We start from the raw sequence: 24,776 nt of genomic DNA, 5'->3' as shown, positions 1-24,776 counted from the left end.
TCACTGTCCGAGAATGTGTTGAGTGACAGACGACAAGAGGGCGGGCCGGAGGAAGATTGCCAGGCCCTGTCGGGTTGGGCCCCGCGTTTCCCGCGGTTCAAAATTACTGCTTGCCTGTGTGGGTGTGGGAGGAGTGTTTCTTAAAGCGCCAGCCTCCGTGCGTCCTTTTGTTCCGCGACTGCAGGGCGGAGTGGCTTCAACTTTCACCGTCTTCTTGTCTGCCCTCCAGAACGGCCATGATTTCCCAGTTCTTCATTCTGTCCTCCAAGGGGGACCCGCTCATCTACAAAGACTGTATCCTTGACCCGCGAGCTAGGGAGGAGTAGCTGGTAGAAATCGAACCCAGAGTCATCCTGTGTCGCCTGCTCCTTAACTACCCTTGCAGTTCGCGGGGACAGTGGTGGTCGTGATGTGGCCGAGCTCTTTTACCGGAAGCTGACGGGACTGCCTGGAGGCGAGTCCCCGGTTGTCATGGTAACCACTCGTGGCGGGCGAGCAGGGGTTTAGGAGTGTGGAGCGTGGTGGGTGCCTCATCTCTCCCCTTCAAGGGCTGCTCGATAGAAAGCTTCCAGGAGGGGGAGGGGAGGGGGTGCGTTTTCCCAGGGAAGAAAAATGTTTTGAGTGCTAACAAGACGCCAGAAACGGAGCCTTGCTCCCCCGTCTCGCGACTGTCAACAACTCTGCGAGGTAGGTTACACGTTAGGAGGCCAGGTCTTTGAGAGGTCTCAGGGATCGCCCAAAATCGCACTGTCTACGTCACTAGTAGAGACCCTCGAGTGCCATCTCGCGGACCACATTACTGCAATTCTGGTCTTTTAATTCTGGTCTCTTCCCAACTCTGCCTCAGTATCATGACGATCGTCATTTCATTCACATCAGACACAGTGGTCTCTATTTGGTGGCCACAACCTCCGAAAACGTCTCTCCTTTCTGTCTCCTGGAGCTGCTTTCCCGGTGAGTCCGACTGGGACGGACACCTAAAGCGGGCCTGCGAAGTTTATTCGTTCACACGTTCTCACCTGTGTTTCCTTAGGTTAGCCACTCTCCTGGGTGACTACTGTGGCTCTCTCAGTGAGGGAACCATCTCACGGAATGTGGCTCTTGTCTATGAACTCCTGGATGAAGTGCTGGTAAAGCCCAAAGATTGTCCTCTTTTTCAAACTATGTATGTATGTGGTTGCACGTGTGTGGAGTTCAGAGGATAACTTGCTGGAGACAGTTTTCTTCTACTCTCTGAGTCCCTGGGATTGAACTCAGGTTGGCTGGCTTAGTAGCAAGCACCTTTATCAGTTGAGCCATCTTACAGGGTCCCTCTCTTTCTCTCTCTTTTTGTTGGACAGTTTGGGTATTGGCCCTTACCTTCTACCTGTTCAAGACAAAGTCCTTTGCTAGTCATTTTGGTGCATGCCTTTAATATACTAGCACCCAGCCAGGCAGTGGTGGCGCATGCCTTTAATTCCAGCACTTGGGAGGCAGAGGCAAGCGGATCTCTGTGAATTTGAGACCAGCCTAGTCTACAGAGGGAGTTCCAGGACAGGCTCCAGAGCTACAGAAAAATCTTGTCTTGAAAAACATATATAGGCCGGGCGGTGATGGCGCACGCCTTTAATCCCAGCACTCGGGAGGCAGAGGCGGGCGGATCTCTGTGAGTTTGAGGCCAGCCTGGACTACAACAGCTAGTTCCAGAATAGGAACCAAAAGCTACAGAGAAACCCTGTCTCGAAAATCAAAATAAATAAATAAATAAATAATATATACCAGCACCCAGAAGCAGATGGATTTGATTTTGAGGCAAACGTCGTCTACATAAAGAGTTTGAGGCCAGCCAGGGTTACTTACATAGTGAGATCTTATCTCAAAAAATTGGAAAAAGAAGTCAGGTGTGTGAGGTGGTGCACTGGGTGGCAGAGGCAGGTGAATCTCTGAGTTCAAGGCCAGTCTGTTCTACAGAGTGAGTTCCAAGGCAACCAGGGCTACACAGAGAAATCCTGTCTGGAAAATTGGGGGGAGCTGGGGAGAGAAGAAAGGGAAAGGCAAAAAGAAAAAGGGAAGGTCTCTTTGTTCTGCCATGCGCGCACACTAAACTAGCCTGCAAGCTTTCTGGAGTCTCCTGTCTCCATCCTCATCCCTAATGAGAACACTGGGATTACAGAGGCTCGTTATGTCCAGCGTTTTTTAACTTGAGTTCAGGTCTTCGCACTTGTTCAGCAAGCCCTTTACCCACTGAACCATCTCCCCAGTCCCAAGGTCTTCCCTCTCGTTCCCTGCTACCCTGAAGAAATGTCCTCTCTTCTATCACAGCGTTTTGTGGTTAGGAGGTTAAATTCACTCCATTTCACTCTTTCTGCCCATTAGGATTATGGCTATGTGCAGACTACATCCACGGAAATGCTGAGGAACTTCATCCAAACTGAAGCTGTGGTCAGCAAGCCCTTCAGTCTCTTTGACCTCAGCAGCGTCGGATTGGTCAGTGGCAGGGAAAGAGGGGGGCCAGGAGGGTCGGCTATGAGCGTCAAAGCTGAGGATTGATTGCCTTGGCTGCCTTACAGTTTGGGGCAGAGACACAGCAGAACAGAGTGGCCCCCAGCAGTGCTGCCAGTCGTCCAGTCTTGTCCAGTCGCTCTGACCAGGTAAGAGACAGATCAGTGGGGCCAGAACTGATTTTATTTTTTTATTTTTTTGTCCTAACACCTCAGAGTCCAAGAACTTGCTTATCTTTTCATTCCTTTGACATGGTATTCCTTCCATTATCCCTGGGTTTCTGTTCCAGGACTCTGCTTCAACTACCCTGTCCCTTCTACTGCCTCTTTTATTTTATGCATGTATGTATATGTGTGCGGTGCATGCATTTTGTGGAGGCCAAAGGACCAGGCCTTTGATGTCATCCTCAGGAGCGCCATTCACCTCCTTTGAGGCAGGATTTTCATTAGCCTGGAGCTTGCTGACTAGGCTGGGCTGGCCAGCCTGTCAGTGAGCCTTGGAGACTGTGTATCTTCACCTCCTAGTGTAGCTATTATAGGTTCACATCCCCACACTTGACTTTCACAGGGATTTGGAGGATCAGACTCACATGGCAAGCGCTTTACTGAGCAAGCCATCTCTGTAGTCCCTGTTCTTTTGTTGAGACATCTGGTAAATCAGGCCCTTACACTGTAACCCAGGCTGTCCTTGAATTCATGGCAGCCCTCCTACTTTGGCTTCCTAAACACTGGGATTACAGGCATGTGTGATTGTGCGTGGCATTGCCTATCCATTTTAGGACAGATTTTCAGTCTCTACTACTTACTCCCTCTCTTTTAGAGCCAGAAGAATGAAGTGTTTTTAGATGTGGTCGAGAGGCTGTCTGTATTGATTGCATCTAATGTAAGTCTGGGTTTTCACCCCTGGAGTTGAAGGGCCATGGTACTCGGGGAAGACTTAACTTCCTTCCCACCCCCAGGGCTCATTGTTGAAGGTGGATGTTCAAGGAGAGATACGGCTCAAGAGCTTCCTTCCGAGCGGTTCTGGTGAGGACCCATGGTTAAGTGTGGTACAGGCTTCCTGGTGATGTGTGTAGTGGTTTTTGATTCCCTTTTCTCATGTCCTTTCTTCCCAGAGATGTACATTGGCTTGACAGAAGAATTTTGTGTGGGAAAGTCAGAACTGAGAGGTAAAAAGAGCATGAATTTTTTTCTCTCCAAAAATATGGAAAAATGTTGGAAATGTCTCTTCCCTTCTGAACACAGTTCGGAAGAGCTACCTTCTTTTCTTTGCAGGTTATGGGCCAGGAATTCGAGTTGATGAGGTGTCATTCCATAGCTCTGTCAATCTAGATGAGTTTGAGTCTCATCGGATCCTCCGCCTGCAGCCACCTCAGGGCGAGGTCAGGTTCAGGGTGGCCTGGTGTATTCCACTCAGCAGAGGGGAGGGAGGAGGTGCCAGTGCAGGGCCATGCTGACCTCTTCCTCTCTGGCCTCAGCTGACTGTGATGAGATACCAGCTCTCTGATGACCTCCCCTCACCACTCCCCTTCCGGCTCTTTCCCTCTGTACAGTGGGACCGAGGCTCAGGCCGGTGAGACTAGTTCCTGTGTTTTCGAACTCCTCTAAGCCAGGGTTTAATCTGGAAGGGTTAAGGTTAATCTGGAAGGGTTAAGGTTAATCTGGAAGGGTGGCAGTAGAGATGATAGGACACAGGCTGGAAAAAGTATTGGCTAGTGTTATTGGGGTGGCTCTCAGCCCTTATTCTTCTTGGGGTACAACTTATACAGCCTCCTATGGAGGCCCTGGATAAGCAGTGATGGAATGCCAATAGGGTACAATGTAAGTAATTGTGTATGCCACCTTTTCCAGGCTCCAGATTTACCTGAAGTTACGGTGTGACCTACCCCCAAAGAGGTAAGAGTTAATTTGGGCAAGGGGGCACACACTTATAGTCCCAGCCCTTGGGAGATAGAGACAGAAAGATCAGGAGTTTAAGGCCAAATACAAATACATAAGGAGTTAGAGGCCAAGTTGGGTTCCATAAAGCCCTGTCTCAAAAAACAAGATACAAAAGAGTGGTGTTACTAAAGCCCAGTTCAACTGTATAGGATAGGAAACAGAGCCAAGGCCCAGTTAGTTCTTCCTGCAGATGGACCTACTAAGAGTGTGGTATGTGTCTGTGATCCCATCAGTTGGGAGGCTGAGGTGGGAGAATCACCAATGTGAAGCCAGTCTGGGCTTAACAGTGAGACTCCATCTCAAAACAAACCAGTGTTTGTATCCACCAACTTTAAATTCCACTTGAGTCCGAGGTTGTGGCATTTGGGAAAGCGTTAGAGAAGGGACTGCATCTGTGCTGAACTCCTGTTGGGACATTAGGAGGAACAGGAGCTAGGGATGGAGATGGAAAGCCCTGGTCCTCAGCACTACACCAAGTGTAGTGGTGCATACCTGCAACCCTTGCACTGGAGGAAAGAGAATCAGAAGTTCAAAGCCATCCTCAACTGCATAAGACTGTCTCCAGTACAATACAAACAGGGTAAGACACTGCCATCCTGGGGCTGACTCTTTTTTTCCTCTTTGCAGCCAAGCTCTCAACATTCATCTGCACCTTCCCCTGCCTCGGGGGGTAGTCAGGTCAGCACGCTTGCTGGGAAGATTTCCTGGGTGTAGCCTCTGCTCTACCAAGGAAGTAGCCACTTAGTACAGCATCTTCCCTGTCCACCCTCCAGCCTGTCTCAGGAATTGAGCAGCCCAGATCAAAAGGCAGAACTGGGAGAAGGAGCTCTCCACTGGGACCTGCCCCGGGTACAAGGAGGCTCTCAACTCTCAGGCCTGTTCCAGGTATGCATTTTCCATCCTCATGAACCTCTGGCAATAGCCTAGTCCTGGTACCAGGTAGCTATCTAACCTCACATCTTCTGTTTACTTACAGATGGATGTCCCTGGCTCACAGGGGCCTCCCAGCCATGGGCCTTCTTCCTCGGCAGCCCCCTTGGGGTTGGGTCCTGCCAGCCTCTCCTTTGAACTCCCTCGGCACACATGCTCTGGCCTCCAGGTTCGCTTCCTTAGGCTGTCCTTTAGCACCTGTGGTAGTGCCAACCCTCACAAGTGGGTACGACACCTGAGCCACAGCAATGCGTACGTAATTCGGATTTGAAGCTCCCCAAACAAGGATATGGACAGCAAAGTCAGCAGCGGGCAGTTGAACAGGAAGAGGACATTTGCTTTCTTGTGTCTTTGGATCTGGAGAGAAGAATCCCAAGACCAGGAAGGTTCCACGGACTCACCCTTTCCGTTGTATGTGACGCACAGAGGCTTACAAACTTACAAATCCAGCTTTTATTCTGAGGAACTTACTGTACAGTATCTAAAAAGAAAGTCACTGGGGGAAACAGCCTACTACTCCCTCCTCCCTCACGCATTCTTTGTGCGTGTAGGACTCCACAGAAGAGGAGGTCAGCAGATATGACGTTATCGTTATCACAGAGCAGGTTGCGGGGAGCCAGGTCCAGTAGGCTGGGAGCCATTAGCCTTTGGAGTCCCTGGAGCTGGAGGAGGGCTGTCTCCAGCGTCCTGCTTCCCCCCACAGAGGGCACTGCCCCCAAGTGGGGATGGTGAGGAAGATGGAGGAGGGACTGGAGAAGGATGAGAAGGGGGTCCTCCTTTGCCTTCCCCTGTTGGGGGAAGGGAGACCACGATGTATTTCTGAACACTACCAGGACCAGCAGGGGCTGTGCTTGGGGGTGCAGTGGTGGCAGTGGAGACCAGCTTGACGATGGGCTGCACGCTGGGAACTGTGGTGGTGACAGGAGAGGTAGTGGTAGAGCCTGAGCCAGGAGCTGAGGTGCTGAGGGACAGGACCTGGGGTAGAAAGGAAGGCAAGGTGATTGTAGCGATTGTGTGCTGTCTACCTCACACCTGGAAGGCCTTGGTCATGCTGTTCTTGCTTCCCTCTGCTCCCAATGAAGGATCAAGATCCAGGAGAGTGCTGCTAGCTTGAACCCTCTAAGATCCTGACCAGACTCCCTCCTACCTTCTGAGTTTGGGCCTGGAAGGATTAGGCCTCCATTTGGTGCCCCTCACATCCTTCACCCGGCCCCACATACCTGCTGGGTCGATGAGGCACTGGAAGATGAGGACATGACAATAAACTTGGTTGGAGGAGGAGAAGGCTGAGGAGGGGCAGCAGCTCTGGCAGACACCAGTGTCTGAACAGGCAAGGCAATGGAGCCAGGGACCTTCAATAAGCCAGGGGTACGAGGGCCTGGCTGAGGGGCCTGTGAGAGGGTCAGCGTGGGCCGAGGCTATGAAGAGGAACAGGAAGAAAATGTCAACATTGAAGGCAGACCTGGGTTGTGCTTGCTCTTAGCTCTTCACTGGGGGTAGGAGTAGGGTCAAGCTCCCTGGACTGCTGGCTATGGCAAGTCCTGTCCCAAACCTGCACAATCCTGTGCAGCCTCCTCCCTCAGCAGCTGACCTGGGTGATGGTGAGTGTGGTCCTGTTGACTTGCTGGGCTTGTAGAGCAGCCTGGGCCCTGGCCTTCACCACATGGGAGCAGAGAAGGGGCCCAAGGGACCCAAATTCTCCTCGGTAGGCATCCTGATTGTCAGGCGGAGGGCGCAGCTTCGCCAGTACTGGGGCACAGTGTTTCTGCAGAGACGGCAAAGTGAGGCTGGTACTCTGCAGCAAATGTAATCACCCACTGCTACAGTTAGAGGCCACAGTGAACTGAGCTGGGTGTGGTGGTTCCTGCCTGTAGGCCCAGCATTCATGCTGAAGCAGGAGGATCACTGAGTTTTAGGCTAGCCAGAGCTATAAAGAGAATTTCGGGCTAACCTGGGCAGATGAAATGTCTCAAAGTTGTGTGTGTTGGGGGAGGGGGGCAAGGAGACTGACTATAGCTCAGTGGTAGAGCATTGTGAAAATAGGCATGTGGCCCTAGGTGCAATTCCCAGCAGCACACACAACACACAAAAAAAGAAAATGGGGGACAGGAGGTGGGGTTCAGAGGTTTAGAACACTTGCTCTTCCAGAGGTTGGTTGCTCAAAACCACCTGGAACTCAAGGCATTTTGTTGCCCTCCTTTGGCTTTTGTGGGTACCTGTACACATGGTGTACATTCATAAAATAAAAAGGAGTGATTTCAGTGGGTGTGGTGGTGCACTCCAGTAATCTTAGCACTCAAGAAAGCAGAGGCAACAGGATTGTCACAGGGCCAGCATAGTCTACCTCATAAGTTCCAGGCTAGCCAACACAAGAAAGACTCCATCTATTGGCGTCAACAAAAAACTAAAGACTACTTCCTGCATAGGGATCAGCTGGTAAGAAGAGGATTTGCTGTATCTAGTGACGACCTACATGGGGTGCTCATGAGCCTTGTGTAGATGAGGGCAGTGCAGTCCAGAAGTTAGGAACTTCTTAAGTTAAGGCCTCTGTTTCTATTTGTGTCTAGCTTTTCATGTGCACCACAGTGCTGACCTCTGAAGAGTAAAAGAGTTAAGATGTGCCTCGTGCTTGCTAAACACTGTAGCTATGTTTGTGGGAGCTGGGAGTGGAACTGCTGGGAAAGGGGAGGGTATAGCGGGGATTCGTCACCAGGAGAAGGCTCTGCACATGATCTGCTCCAATACGGTCAATGTTGCTCAGCACAGGCCCATCCAGGACACTGCGGATCCGTTCCCCTTCCTGTTGCAGCCTTGGCAGAATCAGTGTCTTAATCACCTTGTGGGAAGGAAGGGGAGAAGCCAGACTAGGTCACCAGGGGGCTCTCCCATTCCACATGTAACCGCCCCTCTCCTAGCTCTTCGCCCTGGGTACTAACATCATGCCCCAGCTCTGCCAGGCCTGCAATGGAGCCATATCGAGTTGTCCATGGGGTCTTCTCATCTACCCAGCTCTGTAGAAAAAGAAGAAAACTGAAGATGAGAAGATTTGAGAAGACTGCTAAACTAGGCCTGGTGGTACATGCCTGAATCCTGGCAATAGGAGGTACAGACAGGAAGATGAGAAGTTCAAAGCTGCCAGGCAGTGGTGGCACACACCTTTAATCCCAGCACTTGGGAGGCAGAGGCAGGAGGATCTCTGAGTTGGAGGCTACACAGAGGATCCCAGTTTCAAAAAACAAAACAAAGTTTGAAGCCATCCTCAGTTATACAGAGTTTAAGGCTTGCCTGGGATACATGACAACCCCTTTCAAAAAAGAAAAGGCTAATTGCTAAGGACTAACATCACCTATGAGCACTTATAAAGCAGTAAGACATAGATAGAGGCTCAAGTCTCTTGGACCCAATCGCCCTGGCTTCAGTTTCTGCCCCATGTTCTGGGTATCTTTCCACTGCCAGACAGGTGAAGTTCTTTCTTTCCTGGGGATAACCTGAAGGATAGATTTGCATTATCTGAGCATCTGATAAATTTTTGGCACTCACCTTGGTAAAGGTCTTGGTGATCCGAGACTGGATGTTGTTGGTGGTTGTGCTGAAATGCTTACAGATTTGGGCCACTAGACGGGCAGCAAAATCTCGGAGTGCCCAGTGATTGTCCACATCCGGTCGCAGGCACAGCTGTCTACTCACAATGCAGGTCATTACTGCTGGAATCAGCTCATGCACCTGATTGAGACCAGGCAACGTCAGCCAGTTTTGATACCTGACCTTCTGTGGAGCAGTCCGCAGAAGGGGGCCCTGGCCTTGGAAAAGACAGGAGGTAGGCAAGACCACTCACATATTTCTCTAGATACAGCGTGGGGTTGTCCATCAGGGCCTTCACCATGCGCATCAGGTAGATGAGCAAGGCCAGGTTATTCTGAACCACATTCACACGGACCTAGGAGAGGCAAAAGTGGTGGTGGTGGTGGGGGGGCACAGACAGACCCCTTAGACAGACTCCCCCTGCCACCCCCTTTCTGGCCTTTTCCAGTTCTCTCACCCCCTCAGAGATGAAAGTACTGAACCGTGGTAGCATCTGATAGAGCCCTGGATCCGTGGCAATGCTCTGCAGAGCTTCCTGTTGGAGGGGCAATGAGTCAGGCGAGATGGTTTACTGTAGGAAAACTACGAGTACTCCAGGATTCTCCCTCTGTGAAGGCAGGCCAGAGGGCAGGCTTACCGCTCTCTTGGCTTCACAGGATCCCACGCAGGCTTCTGTGATTTCCTTGTAATACAGTTGCTGTTCCACAGACAGCTCATGGATGCTGCGGGGTTTCAGGCGGAAAGGGGCTCCCTCCAGCAAGGGAGGTGCTTTCTTCTCTTTTCCTGTGTGAATTGGGGAGACAGGCTTAAAAAAGAAAGCTGAGGCTGGAGAGTTGGTTCAGTCAGTAAAGTGCTTGCCTTATAAGCACAAGGACCTGAGTTCGATGCCCAGAACCCATTAAAAAATAAAAATAAAAAAGGCTGGCCATGGTAGTGTATGCCCTAGGGAAGTGGAGACAGGAGGATCCCTGGGACTTGCTGGCTAGTCAGCCTAGCATAACTAAAGACTTCCAGGACACTGAGACCCAGTCTCAAAAACAAACAAACAAAAAACTCAAGGTAGACAGCACATGAGGACTGACAGCTAAGATGGTCCCCTGGTTGGTAACACACATACCTAACACCTGACACAGGAACACACATACACATGTATACACACATGTACCAAAAAAGTAAGCTCCAGAAGAGGCTTCTGTACAGGACAAACCCTCACTGTAACATGTAGCCCTTCTCTAGGCTTCTAGGCCTTTCTGGGGTTCATTCATCCATGACCTCACCCCCTTCACTGAGGACCATCTGGTTCTGGGGTAAGAGCAGAAAGAGGCCTGGCCTGAATCCTGACCTTTGCCATCAGCTGCAGCTGTCCCTTGACCTTTGCCTTTCAGGGGTCCATCTTCTTCTTGGCCTGGCTTTGCTGACTTCAAGGGTTCTGTGGCCTCAGCCTTCTGCTGTTCTTTGGGTGCTGGTGGGAAGGTGGTCACAGGAGTGATGAAAAGGTAGGAGGAGCCCCCATAGGACCAAGGACGAGGGAGGAGAGTAAGAAGGCTTGGCGCTGGGCACGGAAAATGTTACCTGGGGGTGGATTCTCTGGTATAGCTGGCTGGCAGCCTTCAATGCTTAGCCAATGGGCTGTAAGGAAGATGTGGAGCTGAGTTACTGGGCACGGACACTGGGAAGTCACCCCATACGACGGAAGGTGTGTGTTCCCTCCTGGTCCCCTTCTTGCCATTCACCAGGATTTCACACTGGATGTTTGTTCCTCCCAGTCACATGCCCCCTTCCCTCCTCCCTGTGCACCCAGCTCTACCCTCCCTCCACCTTTGAGGCAGACATCCAGAGGCACCCGAGGCAGAGGGGTGTTGATGATATCGCTCAGGTCCACTTCCTTCTCCTCATAGAAGTAGAGCTCCCGGCCCCCACCAGAGGCAAAACGGAAAGGGATGAATTCCTGAGCATGGAAGCCATACAGTGGCTATATTGGAGAGACAGAGAAGGACATGAGAAATAGCCAAGGGAGGCATGGCTACATGTGCATTGTCTCCCCACTCTGAAGCCTCCTGTCCCCTTTGAGTCCCTCCAAATCACCTCCACATTCTTTAACTTCAATGCATAGTCGATGTCACTGGTAGTGAGCTTCTGTCGCTTCCCCATGTGCATGAACTTCAAAGCATCCTAGGGGTTGGGAAGAGAAGAGATGTTAATCTAAGACCCTCGGGAATATAGCTCAGTGAGTAAAACACAGGGACCTGAGTTCAATGCCCACCATCACATAAACGACATGGTGGCACAGCCTGCAATCCCAGCAGTGGGAGGTAGAGGCAGAAGGATCAGAACTTCAAGGTTAGCCTCAGTAACTAGTAAGCTGAATCTTTAACACAGAGCAAGGCTGGGCAGAAGGATTACCTGAGCAATCTCCTTGATGCGGTAGCTGACCTCATCTGTCAGCAGTTGGCAAGTCTCCTCCTGAATCTGGGCAATGCCCATGGACTCTGCCACCACCTTCATTGACTCAGAGGGCAACACAGTATTGCTGAGTTTCAGCTTCTTCTCTTCGGCCATGCTGGAATTCCAACTCCTGTCCCTGGAAGGATGCCACCCCAGGGTGGAGAGGTGGAGCCACTGGTAATGGGATGGGGCAAGATAAAAAGAAAAACAATTCAAAACCTAAACCTGAGCTCCCTTCCTACTTGCTTCAACTTCAGCTCATCTTCAAAACATTGCTATCACCCAACAACTTGGCTTGTCCTTTTATTATTTATTCATTTATTTGGGCACAGGGGCTATGTAGCCCAGACACTTCCAATTCCAGCTTCGTGCTTCTGCCTTTCTTTTCTTTTTCTTCTCTCTCTCTCTCTTTTCGAGACAGGGCTTCTCTATTTAACAGTCCTGGAACTTGCTTTGTAGACCAGGCTGGCTTTGAACTCAAGGGATCGACCTGCCTCTGCCTCCTGAGTGCTGGGATTAAAGGTGTGTGCTACATCCAGCTTCCACTTCTGCTTTTCAAGCACTACTATGACTAGTGACAATTTGGTTTGCTTTTTTGTCTTACTTTTAGGGATAGAATTTCTGTAGCCTAGCCTAATCTCAATCTCTGCAACAAAAGATAGACTTGAGCCTCGATCCTTCTACCTTTACCCTCCTAATGCTGGGACTATAGACATGCACCTTTATACCCCGTTTGTGTGGTGCTGGGGATGGGACCCAGGGCTTTGTGTCTGCTAGGCAAATACTCTCAGCAACTGAGCTACATCTCCACACTAGTACTTTCTTTTCTTTCACTGAGGCAGGGTTTCACTGTGTAGCCCTAGCTGACCTGAAACTTGCTCTGTGCCTCCTGGGTGCTGGGATTAAAGATATGGGCCATCACTACCTGGCTTTTTTTTTTCTTTTAAGTAGGGCCTCTTGTAGCCCAGGATGGCCTCCTACTCCAAGGTTGAAATTGAACTCCTGATACGGCTATCTACACCTCCCAAGTGCAGGGACTATCGGCATGTGTCATCACACCCAGCACACCTCATTCTCATCTGGACCCTTGAATCCAATCCACTGGGTCAGGGCTGGAGGATGCGGCTCAGTGGTAGAGTACTTGGCATGCACAAGGACCTGGGTTTGATTCCCAGCACTGTTTCAAAATGAACCAGGCAGCCCAACCAAACCCTTTTTGGCCCAGGTGACCATCACCTATCACCTGCTGAACTCTAAAAGTCCCTAGACAAGGTGTTCCTGTTTCCATCCGAGCCTCCCTGCATTTACTCCTTAAAACCAAAGTGCTGCTGTCGAAATATAGTCTAGTTTACCATCTCTTTGCTGTAATTGTTGCCTCTTTGCCATAAAACCCTCCCCAAACCCTCCCTTCAAAATGTCTTCTGTCGCTGGGTGGTGTGGTGGCACACGCCTTTAATCCTGGCACTCGGGAGGCAGAGGCAGACGGATCTCTGTGAGTTCGAGCCAGCCTGGTCTACGAGAGCTAGTTCTAGGATAGGCTCCAAAGTTACAGAGAAACCCTATCTTGAAAAAAACAAAAACAAAACAAAAACCCAAAACACCATCTTTTAATTCATACTATGATAGAAAAAATGAAAACCAGGCGGGCTGTGGTGGTGCATGCCTTTAATCCCAGTACTCAGGAGGCAGAGGCAGGTGGATCTCTGTGAGTTCAAACCACCTTGGCCTACAAGAGCTAGTTCCAGGACAGGTTCCAAAGGTACAGAGAAACCCTGTCTCAAAAAAAAAAAAAACAAAAAAAAAACAAAAACAAAACAAAAACAAACCAAACCAAAATGTGTTCTGTCCAGGTGGTGTTGGACTGTCCTGAGTATCATAACAGGATATGCTTCAGAGTGAGACCCTACATAGTGTACAATTGTAATCCCAGCATTCTGAAGGCTGAAGTAAGGAGACAGGAAGTTCGAGGCCAGCCTGGGCCATGCAGTAAGCTCCTGTCTGAAGTGTTTCTTTTTCTTTTCAATTTTCTTCCTCTCATCATATCTCTGATTATCTATCCTTCCTTCTCCCACTGATTCTGTCATACCATTCTCCTTGCTGTCCTTTACGTCTGACAGACATGCACTTGGTTTTATAGCTTTTGCTGATGTCTTCACAAATGAGTTTGGCTACATGACCCCACCCCTTTAGGGACAGGGTCTCATGTAGCTCCGACTGGCCTACAAATTTGCTATGGAGACAACACTGATCTTATCTCTCTCTCTCTCTCTGTATATATAATACATATACACACCCTTCTACATGTTAAACAACTCCTCTATACTGGGTCTCAGTAAGTTACTGAGGCTTGTCTGGAACTCTCTCTGCAGTCTTGAAATTGAGATTCTCCTGCCTTTTACAGCTGTGCAGCATCAAGTCCAGCTATTATTTCTTCTAGTTTATCATCCTGACCTCACCAGTGGACAGGAATGTCTGTTATGTTTACTGACCTACTTGGTACCTGGAACATGGTTAAAATAAATAGATTTTAAGTCTTAAAGGTGTAAGTGTTCTCTAAATACTTGGTATAACAATTTCCAAAATGAAAAAGACACAGACTCAAGCTTAGAGTTTACTCTGTGGCCAAAGGAAAGGCGCTTGCCTGACACTGGACATGAGGAAGAGCAACCTCAGGAGTGTTCAGAACTGAGCGCTAGGGAGACGGGGGGAAAAGAGGCCAAAGGGCACTGGTTCTTTTCAAGCCATCCCATGTCTTCTCAGACTTTTGTTAACTCTTGTCTACAGGGAATACAATTACTCAGCACATACTCTGTACCTGGTGTCAGTATACAAGAAGTAGTCGTGTCCCAGTCCCCTGCGGTACCCTCTGCCACTAGGGTTCATGAAACACTCTAACAGCCTCAGGAGCGTCTCAGATCAGTGGAAGCGACAGGAAGACTTCTCAGAGGGCGGATAATTTGAGCTAGATCTGTGCACCATTTTCCTCAGAAGAGAACTGATTCGAAGACTTCCCCCGGCAGCGCTACAGGAGGTTCACAATCCACTACATCTCCCCAACATCCTTTCAGTGCAAACACGCACAGAGTCCCCACGAGCACGGACACACAACCAACCGGCCTCTTCCCAGTTCTCACATGGGCCCTTTCAAAGGGTCTCCTCACGGATACACCTCAGACCTTCCCCCGCCAGCCAAGCACTGGGAGCAGTAAAAGACTCTCACCGCTGCCAAAGCGCCGCTCACCCGGCGCTCGGCGCCATCTTGGCCCCGCCCCCTGGCAGGAGTAGGTCCTGGCAGAAGCCAAGAGTTTATCGCTGCTCTTCCGTACGTCAAAATAGATCATCTCGTCTCACAGTCTTAAATTATACAAAATTTACATTCTACGTAGATGTGTAAAGATGATATTATTATAGTCTAATTACTTAAATCTGTGTCTTCAATACCCAGCTGCCAGGACCTGCAGGAGGCGCCACAAAATTGAGGCGGGGAAGTCCTGAGCCATGACGCTCCACCCACTTTCGGGCTAGCTCTGAGCATGCGCTGACCGTTCCACGGTGGATTTTTTTTTTTTTTTAAGAGAGCTTGTGGCCCGCTGCGACCAAATTTAAAGGGCCCGCTCCTTCCCAGAAGTTAGTCTGAAGGGACCCGGTGGTTGTGTGTCTGTGTGGACAGCGTTTTGTCATGGGACCTGTGCGGTTGGAAATACTGCTTTTCATCCTGGTAGCGTACAGTGCATGGACTGAGACGACGGAAAAAGAGGACGATGATACAGAACGTTTGCCCAGCAAATGTGAAGGTATAGAAAAGAAACTTATTTACATCTGTCTGTCCCACCTCCTGCTTCTCTAACTCTAGGCTGGATCAAATGGACTAAGATAGATGGGTCACTCGACCCTCTTGATATAAGTTCTTTTGGAGCTTGGTAACTCTTGAATGGGAACAAGGGATGGGGGGGGGGGGGGGGGAGGGATCAGGGTTCTGGTGACACTACATTTCCCAGGCGGCATCCAAAAGGAGCCAGGTTTTTCTTGCAGGCTCGGGCCCAAATGGATTGTGGGAATTGTAGTTCCAGAACCTGTAGCGCGGATCCTACCGAGCATCTTCCTCTGTGCGTTTCCCGCTTTGTTAGCCAGACCTAAATCTGGACATCCTGCATGGGTGGGGTGTCATACCTTCTAGACATCCTGTGCCTCGCCCAGGCAGAGACGCTAGCAAATTACAGGCTTGATGACAGGGGTTTAAAGGTGAGTAAGTCAGTGGCTGACGCTCATAAACAAAAGATGGAGACACCACACCACTTAGAAGTTCCCCATCGGTGTGAGGCTTCGCAGTTGGGGTGTACTGAAGGGATTTTACAGCAAGCAGCATGGTCTCTGGCTGTATTAGTCAGGAGCCAAGTCACTGAATACCCTGTAGTTCCCTAGCTTGTTTTCTCCCCGACATTACCTGTTTTTCTTGGACTCTTTTTCTCTTCACCTTACAGCCAACTGCATTTTATCATTGTTACTCATTATTTGATCCTAATCTTTCATTTCTTTTTGCATCTGTGCACCACTCTTCTCCTGGGGCTGTTATTTTCTTTTCTTCTTTTTTGGTTTTTCATGACAGAGCTTCTCTATGTAGCGCTGGATACCTTGGGACTTTCTCTCTAGACGAGGCTGGCCTCAAACTCAGAGATCTGCCTGTTCTGCTTTCCAAGTGCTGGGATTAAAGGCGTGCGCTACCATGCCCTGCTCTCCTAAGTTTTATTGTTTTTTTTTTAATGTTTTTTTTGAGAAAGGGTTTCACTGTGTAGTTCTCAAACTAGCTCTTGTAGACCAGGCTGGCCTCAAACTCAGAGATCCTCCTGCTTCTGCCTCCTGAGTGCTGGGATTAAAGGCATGCACCACTACTGCCTGGCTCTCCTAGGACTCCTTAATCTTCCTAAACACAGGCATAATGTTGGCCTCTTGCTTTATCACTTCTGTTATCAGACAAAGACCCCGTGTGTGTCGCTGGGTGGTGTACATGTAGAGGTCAGAGGACAACCTCAGGTGTCATTCCTTCACGAGAGACGTCTACCTTTTGTTTGAGACAGGTTCTCTCATTCCCCTGGAACTTAGGTACAGAAGTGAGCTGTCTTCTCAAAACACTGGGATTACAAGTGCCACCTTGCCCAACTTTTTCTGTAGGTTCTGAGGATCTGAACTCAGGTCCTCAAGCTTGCAAGCACTTTACTTGCTGAATGGTTGGTTTCCCAGACTCTAAGTCAACCTTCTTCTGGGGTGGGGGGGCAGGGTCTGTAAATGTCTTGTATTTGTAAATGTCAAAATCCTCACATTTTCTTTTCTTTTTCTTTTGTTTTTGTTTTATCACTATGGGGTTTCTCTGTAGCTTTGGAGCCTGTCCTGGAACTAGCTCTTGTAGACCAGGCTGGCCTTGAACTCACAGAGATCTACCTGCCTCTGCTTCCCAAGTACTGGAATTAAAGGCGTGTGCCACCACTGCCTGACCCATCCTTACTTTCATACTTCATTCCCATCCTAAAATTGACTATGCTCCAGACACACCCAACTTCTCACAGTCAATGAGTATGCCTTGTCTCTCCCTTCCCTGTTTCCCCCCTTTTCTGTGTTTTCTTCTTTCTTTCTTTCTTTCTTTCTTTTTCTTTCTCTCTCTCTCTCTCCCTCCCTCCTTCCTTCCTTCCTTCCTTTTTTAAAGTTTTTCAAGACAGGGTTTCTCTAACAGTCCTGGCCATCCTGGAACTCCCTTTGTAGACTAGGCTGGCCTCGAACTCACAGAGATCTGCTTGCCTCTGCTTCCTGAGTGCTGGGATTAAATTCGTGCACCCCACCCCACTCTCCTGTGTTTGCTAAGCTCCTCGCCATTCTTGTGGAGTTTAATGTCTCCTTTGGACTCCTTCCTTGCTGCCACCTGCTGTGTTGTGTCCTAGGGAAAAGCGAGTGCCTGTGTGTCTCAGGTTGTAGCAGGGTAAACACTATTGTTACTTACCCGTGTAGCTTGTCACTTCTAGAGGAGACTCTTACTTTTGAGAACCCAGTCTACTGTGCCAGATAAGGTACTGAGGAAGACAACAGTGGAAAAGATATGTCTATCCTTATTGAAATTATAGTAGAGGAGGTGGCCTTGGATGAATTCTGCATTTTTCCATTTCCTGTGAGATTAAGTCTCTTTTTGTTTGTTTGTTTGGTGTATGTGTGTGCGGGTCAGAGAATAACATGGAGGAATCGGGTCTCACCTTCCACCATGTAGGTCCTCTAGGTTTGGCAGCGGGTTCCTTTACCTGTCGAGCCATCTTACCAGTTCTGGAACCAGGTTTCTTGATTGTAACCCTGGAGCACTACCACTGTGTCATCATTGTTTATGTGACAGTCCCAGATTATACTGGCAGTTTCGTGGCCACGTCGTGATGGGTTTTATGCTATCTGCACTCTAGTATCCATAGAAGAGTAGCTCAATGAGTAAGGTCAGAGTGGCACCACGTACCTACACAGTGCTCACTGTATGCCAGACACGACCCTGGGGGTTTTCCATTTGCTGATGGCCCTAAATTTTCATCACACGGTTATAAGGGACACAGTCTCACCCCCGTGTTAGAGGTGAAGAAGCTGAGATGCAGCAAGTGTCACACAGCTACTGAGATGGAGTCAGTATCATCTTCCGGTCTTCCTGACTCCAGCATGTTCGCTTCTGTGCTCTGCTGCCTTGGAGCATGGGCAGAACGACGCTGGTGGGGTCACTTGTCCTCATCCCCTTGGGTCTCTCCTTACTACCAGTGTGTAAGCTGCTGAGCATGGAACTTCAGGAAGAGCTGAGTCGCACGGGTCGATCTCGAGAAGTGCTGGAGCTGGGGCAGGTGCTAGACACGGGCAAGAGGAAGAGACACGTGCCCTACAGCCTTTCGTGAGTCTCTGTGCTTACCCACTTTCTAACCAACCTCGGAGGAGCTGCCGGGCTCCTGACACGTCACGGAGTCTTATTTCCTTGTTCCCACAGCGAGACAAGATTGGAAGAGGCTTTGGAGAATTTGTGTGAGCGGATCCTGGACTACAGTGTTCACGCCGAGCGCAAGGGCTCCTTGAGATATGCCAAGGTCAGGCGTTTCCTAGGAACGGCCCTGCAGCTTTTCGTTTCTTTCCCTCAAGGCTTTGCATGTGCCCTTGTGTGTTCATGTATGTGCGCACAGGCATGTAGAGAGGCCCCAGAACAGCTTTGGGCATTTTTTCCCCCGGACCCATCCACCTTGTTTTGTTTTTCCACAATTATTTCATATGTGAAATGTGTCCCAACACACTACTCAGGTCAGAGGACAGCTTGTGGTAGTTGGGTCTCTCCACCATGTGGGTCCTGTGGATAGAATTCAGGTCACTGGGTTTGGTGGGGGACACCTTTACCCACGAAGACATCTTGCCATACCCAACTTGTTTGTTGTTTTTTTTTTCCCGAGACAGGGCTTCTCTGTGTAATAGCCTTGGCTGTCCTGGAACTTGCTCTGTAGACCAGGCTGGCCTTGAACTCACAGGGATCCAGCTACCTCTGCCTCTAAGAGTGCTGGGATTAAAGGCTTGTGTCACCACACCCAGTTCCTACCTTGTTTTTTGAGACAGGGTCTCACTGGCTTACTGACTTTCTAAACAGGCTAAGCTGGCTAGTTAGAGAACCCCAGAATCGACCTGTTTGTTCTCCAGCGGTGCAACTAAGCTTGGGCTGCCATGCCTTTTTTTTTTTTTTTTTAAATATGGATTCTGGGGATTGAACTCAGGTCCTCAGGTATTTTACCAACTGAGCTTTTTTTGCCAGCCCAGGACCTGTTTCTCAGACACAGAGACCTATATCATCGAAGATCTTCGAGGAATGACTGGCAATCAGACTCCCTCACAGAATACACTATGGAGACTCCAGCAGTTGATAGGGCTGATGTGGTGAAAATGGAGAAGATGGGTGGGACTGATACCAAATTTTCCATCCCGCAGGGTCAGAGTCAGACCATGGCGACACTGAAAGGCCTGGTACAGAAGGGAGTGAAAGTGGATCTGGGGATCCCTCTGGAGCTGTGGGACGAGCCCAGTGTGGAGGTCACATTCCTCAAGAAGCAGGTAGGATGGGACGTTACTCTGTCCAGAGGTGAGAAGAGCTACATCCTGGAACTCAGTGCAGGGGATGTCTGCCTTTGAGCAGGGAGGAGACAAAGAGTGAAGGCAGTGCCATTTATCGAGAAGTTATATTGCGGGGCTGGAGAGTTGGCTCAGTGGTTAAGAGCATTGCCTGCTCTTCCAAAGGTCCTGAGTTCAATTCCCAGCAACCACATGGTGGATCACAACCATCTGAAATGCGATCTGATGCCCTCTTCTGTCCTGCAGGCAGACACACAGAATATTGTACACATAATAAATAAAAAAAATTTTAAAAAAAGAAGTTATATTGCAAGGCTGATAATATCTCTCACTGCTTACTGGGTGCCTACTATGTTCTGGGTTCTGGGCCACACACTGCTGCCTTGTGTTACTCCCATGTCCCAGGTGTGATTACCAGTTCCTACTTTACAGGCTAGAATTGGAGACATACTGAGTTTCTGAGACAGGATTGCACGTAGTCCAGGCTGGTCTGAAAACTCGCTATGTAGTTGAGAATGAGCTTAAATATATGACCCTTCTGCCTTCACCTCCCCCCTGGAACTACAGACATGGCCACCTAGCTGCGTAGATATACTGTGTATCAGAGAGTAATAGATCCTGGCAAATGTTGTATGAAGAGAATCACACATCTAGTAATACAGTCAATGGAGAAGGAAGACAGGGAATGAAGAGCAGAGGTCTTCCAAAGCCCGTCTGAGCAGATCCTCTTCCTGCTCTTCCCCAGTGTGAGACAATGCTGGAGGAATTTGAAGATGTTGTGGGAGACTGGTATTTCCACCATCAGGAGCAGCCCCTGCAGCATTTTCTCTGCGAAGGTCATGTGCTTCCAGCCTCTGAGACTGGTAAGTGTAGAGGTTGGGCCTCTCCTCTCCTGCTTCCCACACCCCAGCATTACTACTGAATTGTCTGCTCTCATTCCACCTAGCTTGTCTACAGGAAACCTGGACTGGAAAGGAGAAGATCAGTGATGGGCAGGAGGAGGAAGAGGAGGAGGAAGAGGAGGAGGAAGAGGAGGAGATCACCAAGGCTTCAGGCAATTCCAAGCATGACCCAGAGGACCTTTGAGCCCCCAGGAGCTCAAAACTCACTCTCCTTTCCCCACGTCAAGGCTTGTAACCGTCCTTTCCCTGTGATCTCAGGCATGATCCTGGGGACCCAGAACGGCAACATGAGAGGAGAAAAATGTGCAAAGAAGCGGGGGCAAGTTTTGCCTTCAGAGATGAGCCACATGCCGCCACATAATTGACCCAATGCGTGTGGTGATGGTGTTGAAGCTTTCTCTGTATTTTTTGGTCCTCACCTGCACCAATTGGTCAGTGATGGTATGAGCTGTGGGAAAGTCTCTTTGCTTTTTGAAGGGGGTCTATTTTGACCTGTTCAAGAGGCCAGAGGACGGCTACAGATGTAGCTCAGTTGGTAGAATGTCTACCTAGTATGGACAAGGATGTGAACTGGATCACATAAAACCTGATGGTGGCCGGGCGGTGGTGGCGCACGCCTTTAATCCCAGCACTCGGGAGGCAGAGGCAGGCGGATCTCTGTGAGTTCGAGACCAGCCTGGTCTACACGAGCTAGTTCCAGGACAGGCTCCAAAACCACAGAGAAACCCTGTCTCGAAAAAACAAAAAAACAAAAACAAAAAAAAAAAACTGATGGTGGCAAACCCCTATAATCTCAGCACTTGAGAATTGGAGGCAAGAATATCAGGAGTTCAAAGCTATCATCCAGCTACATGGCAGTTCAAGAGCAACCAGAACTACATAAGTCCCTTTCTCAAAATAAGAAGCCGAAAAGGGACGCTCACCAGCCCATATACACAGCCTGCAAACATGAGACTGTACACCATCAGTCTGTGAACAGGGCAGTGTAAGGTATGCTGATAGGTTAGGTGGGTAGATATGTGATCTGTTTCATATTTTACAGGTGCCATATTTTCTATATCGCGATTAAATCTTTTCTGTATGACTTGACTGAGCCCCGTTTCAAACAGGTACACATTATCCGAGCACCCAACAGTGGAGTCTTTGGCCTGCTGTCTATCAGCAGCTAATGGTGCTGATAATTTCGCGCCCCAAAGATACTGGCAGGGGTTGGGGAAGCAACCGTACCAGAGTAGAGGTACACGTTTATAAGCCTAGCACTTGGGAGGCGGAAGCGAAAGGATCAAGAGCTTAAGGTCTTCCTCAGCTATATAACAAGTTCAGGACCATCCTGGGCTACATGAGACCCTGTATCAGAAAATACAAAAAAAAAAAAAAAAAAGGGACTGGAGAGATGGCTCAGAGGTTAAGAGCACTGACTGCTCTTCCAGAGGTCCTGAGTTCAATTCCCAGCTACCACATGGTGGCTCACAGTCATCTATAATGAGATCTGGTGCCCTCTTCTGGCATACAAACATACATGGAAGGAATGTTGTATACATAATAAATAAATAAATCTTTTTTTAAAAAAAAAAACCAACAACAAAAAAACGAAGTTCGTGCAACACATGGTGTAAACTGTACAGAGATTAGAGTTAAGCAACGTGGCTAGCGCTTCAGCTGCCAAAATTTGTACGGGAGCCTGTGAAGAGCAAAATTCCTCCCGTTTTCCCGACTTTTGAATTTTCCCAGAGTAAAAAAGACTTAAGAACAGCGATAGTTTGTTCCAAATTAGTCAACGGCTAGAGCTAGAGGCGAAGGAGAAAAAGGTACCTTAAAATGTTGATGGGTGAAGAGCTACGGACTACCAGCCTTTGGGACCTTGGCCAAGAAGTCTAGGAAGGCGAGGTCGCGTGGAAAGGCGGGTTGGGCGACACCATTTTAGGCGAGGGGTGGAGGACGATACCACTTTAAGTACTGGGGGTGGCAACGAGTTGAGAAGGAAAGCGTGGCAGGGCTTGCCGTAAGAATTGGAGTGTACTGGGCAGTCGTCCGTGTCTGCCATGAGCGGTCCAGTGCGGACTGAGCCTCTGCACGGTGAGACCTCTCTGCTGGCGACCAGCGACTCCTACTCGGTGATGGTTCTGCAGCGCGGCTATGCGGAGCCGCAGGGGACGGGCAACGCGGTCCGTGCTGATGGCACTGTGACCCTCGTCCTGCCCCGGGCCTGGGCTTCGGGTTCCAGCCGCCCAATGGCCCCGTCCGCAGACGGCAGCACGAAGACTGCCCTGGAGGAGGCGGTGCGTGGCCCCATTCTCGTCGACACCGGAGGCCCCTGGGCTCGGGAGGCGCTGCTGGAAGCCCTCGCTAGGCAGGGCGTGGCCCCCGGAGACGTGACTCTGGTGGTGGGGACCCACGGGCACTCAGATCACATCGGGAACCTAGGGCTGTTTCTCCAGGCGGCTCTGTTAGTGTCCCATGACTTCTGCCTTCCCGGGGGCCTCTATCTGCCTCATGGACTGTGTGAAACGCAGCCCTTGATACTAGGCTCCGGATTGCAGGTGTGGGCCACGGCGGGCCACGGAGGACAGCGCGATGTGAGCGTCGTAGTGGAGGGCACCAGCCTGGGCACCGTGGTGGTGGCTGGCGATGTGTTCGAGCGCCTTGGGGACGAGGACTCTTGGCAGGCCCTGAGCGAAGACCCAGTAGCTCAGCAGCGGAGCCGGGAGAGGATCCTGGGTGTGGCTGATGTGGTGGTGCCTGGTCACGGACCCCCCTTTCGGGTGGTCAGGGAAGCGGTGAAGAGAACGGAGGATTTGGTATGTGAAGACAAGGAAGCTACTTAACTGGACTCCCATTAGGAAAGTCCTTCCAGCGGAACTGGAGTCCAGAAAACCGAAAGGACACAGGCAGAGCAAGCAAGACTTGTCATGTTCAGCCTTTGCAGGAGGCAGCTTCCAAACAAGACGGAATGACTGACATCAGCCACCATTAGCACTGTCTGCAAACTAAGTAGGACGAAGGACTGGGTCAGCCCTGCATCCTCTGTGAGCCTCTGTAAAACACAGGAAAATTTTTTTCTTTTTTTTTTCAGAGAAAATATTTTTTTTAAATTAAAATATTGATGTGTGTGTGTGTGTGTGTGTGTGTGGCCGTGAAGGACTGAAAGCAGCTTGGAGGAGTTGGTTCTCTCCACCCTGTGGGTCCTCAGGATTAAGTTCAGATCATCAGACTTGGCGGCAGGCACCTTTACCCACTGAGCCATCCTGATGAATATTCTTGTAAGATCTTCCAAAAAACAAAAACAAAACCCCAAAACTAGACGACACACTGCCCTGATGTAAATGCAAAATATTGATAACAATGATCGTTGGGGGACTATAACCAGAACCTGCAAGAGAGGAACATTGTGGCCAATGGCTTGTCTCTCCCAGAGGATGCTTGCTGGTGAGAAAGTGCCAGATACAGAGATGAGATGACCCCTTAGTCACCTGACACACACACACTCTCTCAAGAGTCTCCTGTACTCTAGTCTGATTCCTGATTCTCTTACCTCCACCTCCCAAGTACTGGGATTACAGAATTACAGGCCTTCACATGATGTTCATTCACTTATTCATTGAATTCACCCGGTGGGCAATTATTTAACACCTGTGATGTCTCAAGCACTGATGTAGGTCATGTGATACCACTACAGTGAGCATGTGGCGGATCGCTGCCTCACACAGAAGTCAGATGTTCCATTCAGAAGACAGATGAGTAAACACAATAGTAGCAACCAAATAATTACGGGTTGAGGACAGGCTAGAGAGCAGGGCTGGGGGAGGCTGCTTGATGTTGAAAAGCCTCTGAACGATGTTGCTTCTTTGTTTATTTTTACATTCATTTGTTTATTTTAGAGGGTGTATGTGCAAAAATTTGAGCTATATATAGCTTATACATGGATGTCAGGACAAGTTGCAGGAGATGGATCTCTCCTTCAACCACAAAGGTTCTGAGGGTCAAACTTAGGCCATCAGGCTTAGCAGTAAGCATCTTTACCAGCTGAGCCATTTCTGTGGCCCCTGGGTTTTGTTTTTGTTTAGGGTCTTTTGTAACTCAGGCTGGCCTTGAACTTGGTATAGTTGAGGAAGGCGTCCTCTTGCCTCTACCTCCACCTCCGACGTGCAAATGAGTACACTCACAGGAAGTGCAGGTGAGCACTCCAGGAAGCTCAGATGAGCACTTGCAGGAAGCACAGGTGAGTACTACCAAACATTTTGTTTTTGAGACTACCTTGCTCTGTAGCCCAGGCTCACCTAGAATTTACTGTGTAACCCCAAATGGCCTCAAAATTGTCAATCCTCTTGTCTCATCTTCCTGGTTGCTTTGATTTCAGGGGTGAGGCAGCAACCATATCCAACTT

The 24,776-nt window shown here is 49.5% G+C and overlaps 4 protein-coding genes across 8 annotated transcripts; 3 read left to right on the top strand and 1 right to left on the bottom strand.

Moving 5' to 3' along the window:
• Nucleotides 1-50: 50 nt before the first annotated feature.
• Ap4m1 (adaptor related protein complex 4 subunit mu 1) lies at nt 51-5,801 on the top strand. The gene is made up of 15 exons (XM_041649006.1): nt 51-294; nt 386-474; nt 848-954; nt 1,034-1,130; nt 2,356-2,466; nt 2,550-2,630; nt 3,301-3,363; nt 3,440-3,506; nt 3,596-3,649; nt 3,756-3,862; nt 3,959-4,053; nt 4,332-4,376; nt 5,049-5,099; nt 5,195-5,306; nt 5,398-5,801. The coding sequence occupies exons 1-15, from the start codon at nt 237-239 to the stop codon at nt 5,620-5,622; spliced, it is 1,362 nt and encodes a 453-aa protein (XP_041504940.1). The 5' UTR covers nt 51-236; the 3' UTR covers nt 5,623-5,801.
• On the bottom strand, nt 5,787-17,641 carry Taf6 (TATA-box binding protein associated factor 6). 4 transcript variants are annotated; one of them, XM_041649005.1, is made up of 15 exons: nt 17,615-17,641; nt 11,337-11,552; nt 11,019-11,105; nt 10,752-10,905; nt 10,506-10,562; nt 10,276-10,395; nt 9,571-9,716; nt 9,391-9,468; nt 9,187-9,288; nt 8,892-9,074; nt 8,288-8,362; nt 8,062-8,187; nt 6,943-7,116; nt 6,572-6,769; nt 5,787-6,326 (listed from the first exon to the last, which is right to left on the bottom strand). In XM_041649005.1, exons 2-15 carry the CDS (start codon nt 11,490-11,492, stop codon nt 5,946-5,948), a joined length of 2,037 nt encoding a protein of 678 aa, XP_041504939.1. In that variant the 5' UTR covers nt 11,493-11,552; nt 17,615-17,641; the 3' UTR covers nt 5,787-5,945. The 4 variants fall into 4 exon arrangements, with proteins under 4 accessions (XP_041504939.1, XP_041504936.1, XP_041504938.1 ...); XM_041649002.1 differs by lacking the exon at nt 17,615-17,641 and adding an exon at nt 14,599-14,642; XM_041649004.1 differs by lacking the exon at nt 17,615-17,641 and adding an exon at nt 14,513-14,632.
• Cnpy4 (canopy FGF signaling regulator 4) lies at nt 14,975-21,102 on the top strand. Of its 2 annotated transcripts, none has more exons than XM_041649008.1 (6): nt 14,975-15,172; nt 18,153-18,279; nt 18,373-18,469; nt 19,350-19,472; nt 20,236-20,353; nt 20,437-21,102. In XM_041649008.1, the coding sequence occupies exons 1-6, from the start codon at nt 15,058-15,060 to the stop codon at nt 20,574-20,576; spliced, it is 720 nt and encodes a 239-aa protein (XP_041504942.1). In that variant the 5' UTR covers nt 14,975-15,057; the 3' UTR covers nt 20,577-21,102. The 2 variants fall into 2 exon arrangements, with proteins under 2 accessions (XP_041504942.1, XP_041504943.1); XM_041649009.1 differs by lacking the exon at nt 14,975-15,172 and adding an exon at nt 15,462-15,620.
• A 1,262-nt stretch (nt 21,103-22,364) lies between these two features.
• Nucleotides 22,365-23,496, top strand: Mblac1 (metallo-beta-lactamase domain containing 1). The gene has a single exon (XM_041648834.1). The coding sequence runs from the start codon at nt 22,435-22,437 to the stop codon at nt 23,215-23,217; it is 783 nt and encodes a 260-aa protein (XP_041504768.1). The 5' UTR covers nt 22,365-22,434; the 3' UTR covers nt 23,218-23,496.
• The last annotated feature ends 1,280 nt before the right edge of the window (nt 23,497-24,776 follow it).

Source organism: Microtus oregoni, unplaced genomic scaffold (genome assembly GCF_018167655.1).
Source record: "Microtus oregoni isolate MIOR12 unplaced genomic scaffold, Mior012 000003F_ref0000135, whole genome shotgun sequence".
Taxonomy (NCBI): domain Eukaryota; kingdom Metazoa; phylum Chordata; class Mammalia; order Rodentia; family Cricetidae; genus Microtus; species Microtus oregoni.
The sequence above is the reverse complement of the archived record's forward strand: the minus strand, read 5'-3'. Positions and strand labels throughout refer to the sequence as shown.

Excerpts from the sequence above, each read along its gene's own strand:
- Ap4m1 (XM_041649006.1), top strand. The coding sequence starts at position 237 with ATGATTTCCCAGTTCTTCATTCTGTCCTCCAAGGGGGACCCGCTCATC. Across the intron at positions 955-1,033 it reads CTCCTGGAGCTGCTTTCCCG|GTTAGCCACTCTCCTGGGTG; the intron begins GTGAGTCCGACT and ends GTGTTTCCTTAG. Across the intron at positions 2,467-2,549 it reads ACCTCAGCAGCGTCGGATTG|TTTGGGGCAGAGACACAGCA; the intron begins GTCAGTGGCAGG and ends GCTGCCTTACAG.
- Taf6 (XM_041649005.1), bottom strand. The coding sequence starts at position 11,492 with ATGGCCGAAGAGAAGAAGCTGAAACTCAGCAATACTGTGTTGCCCTCT. Across the intron at positions 10,396-10,505 it reads ACCAGAGAATCCACCCCCAG|CACCCAAAGAACAGCAGAAG; the intron begins GTAACATTTTCC and ends CCTTCCCACCAG. Across the intron at positions 7,117-8,061 it reads ATGTGCAGAGCCTTCTCCTG|AAACACTGTGCCCCAGTACT; the intron begins GTGACGAATCCC and ends CCGTCTCTGCAG.
- Cnpy4 (XM_041649008.1), top strand. The coding sequence starts at position 15,058 with ATGGGACCTGTGCGGTTGGAAATACTGCTTTTCATCCTGGTAGCGTAC. Across the intron at positions 15,173-18,152 it reads TTTGCCCAGCAAATGTGAAG|TGTGTAAGCTGCTGAGCATG; the intron begins GTATAGAAAAGA and ends CCTTACTACCAG. Across the intron at positions 19,473-20,235 it reads TCACATTCCTCAAGAAGCAG|TGTGAGACAATGCTGGAGGA; the intron begins GTAGGATGGGAC and ends GCTCTTCCCCAG.
- Mblac1 (XM_041648834.1), top strand. The coding sequence starts at position 22,435 with ATGAGCGGTCCAGTGCGGACTGAGCCTCTGCACGGTGAGACCTCTCTG.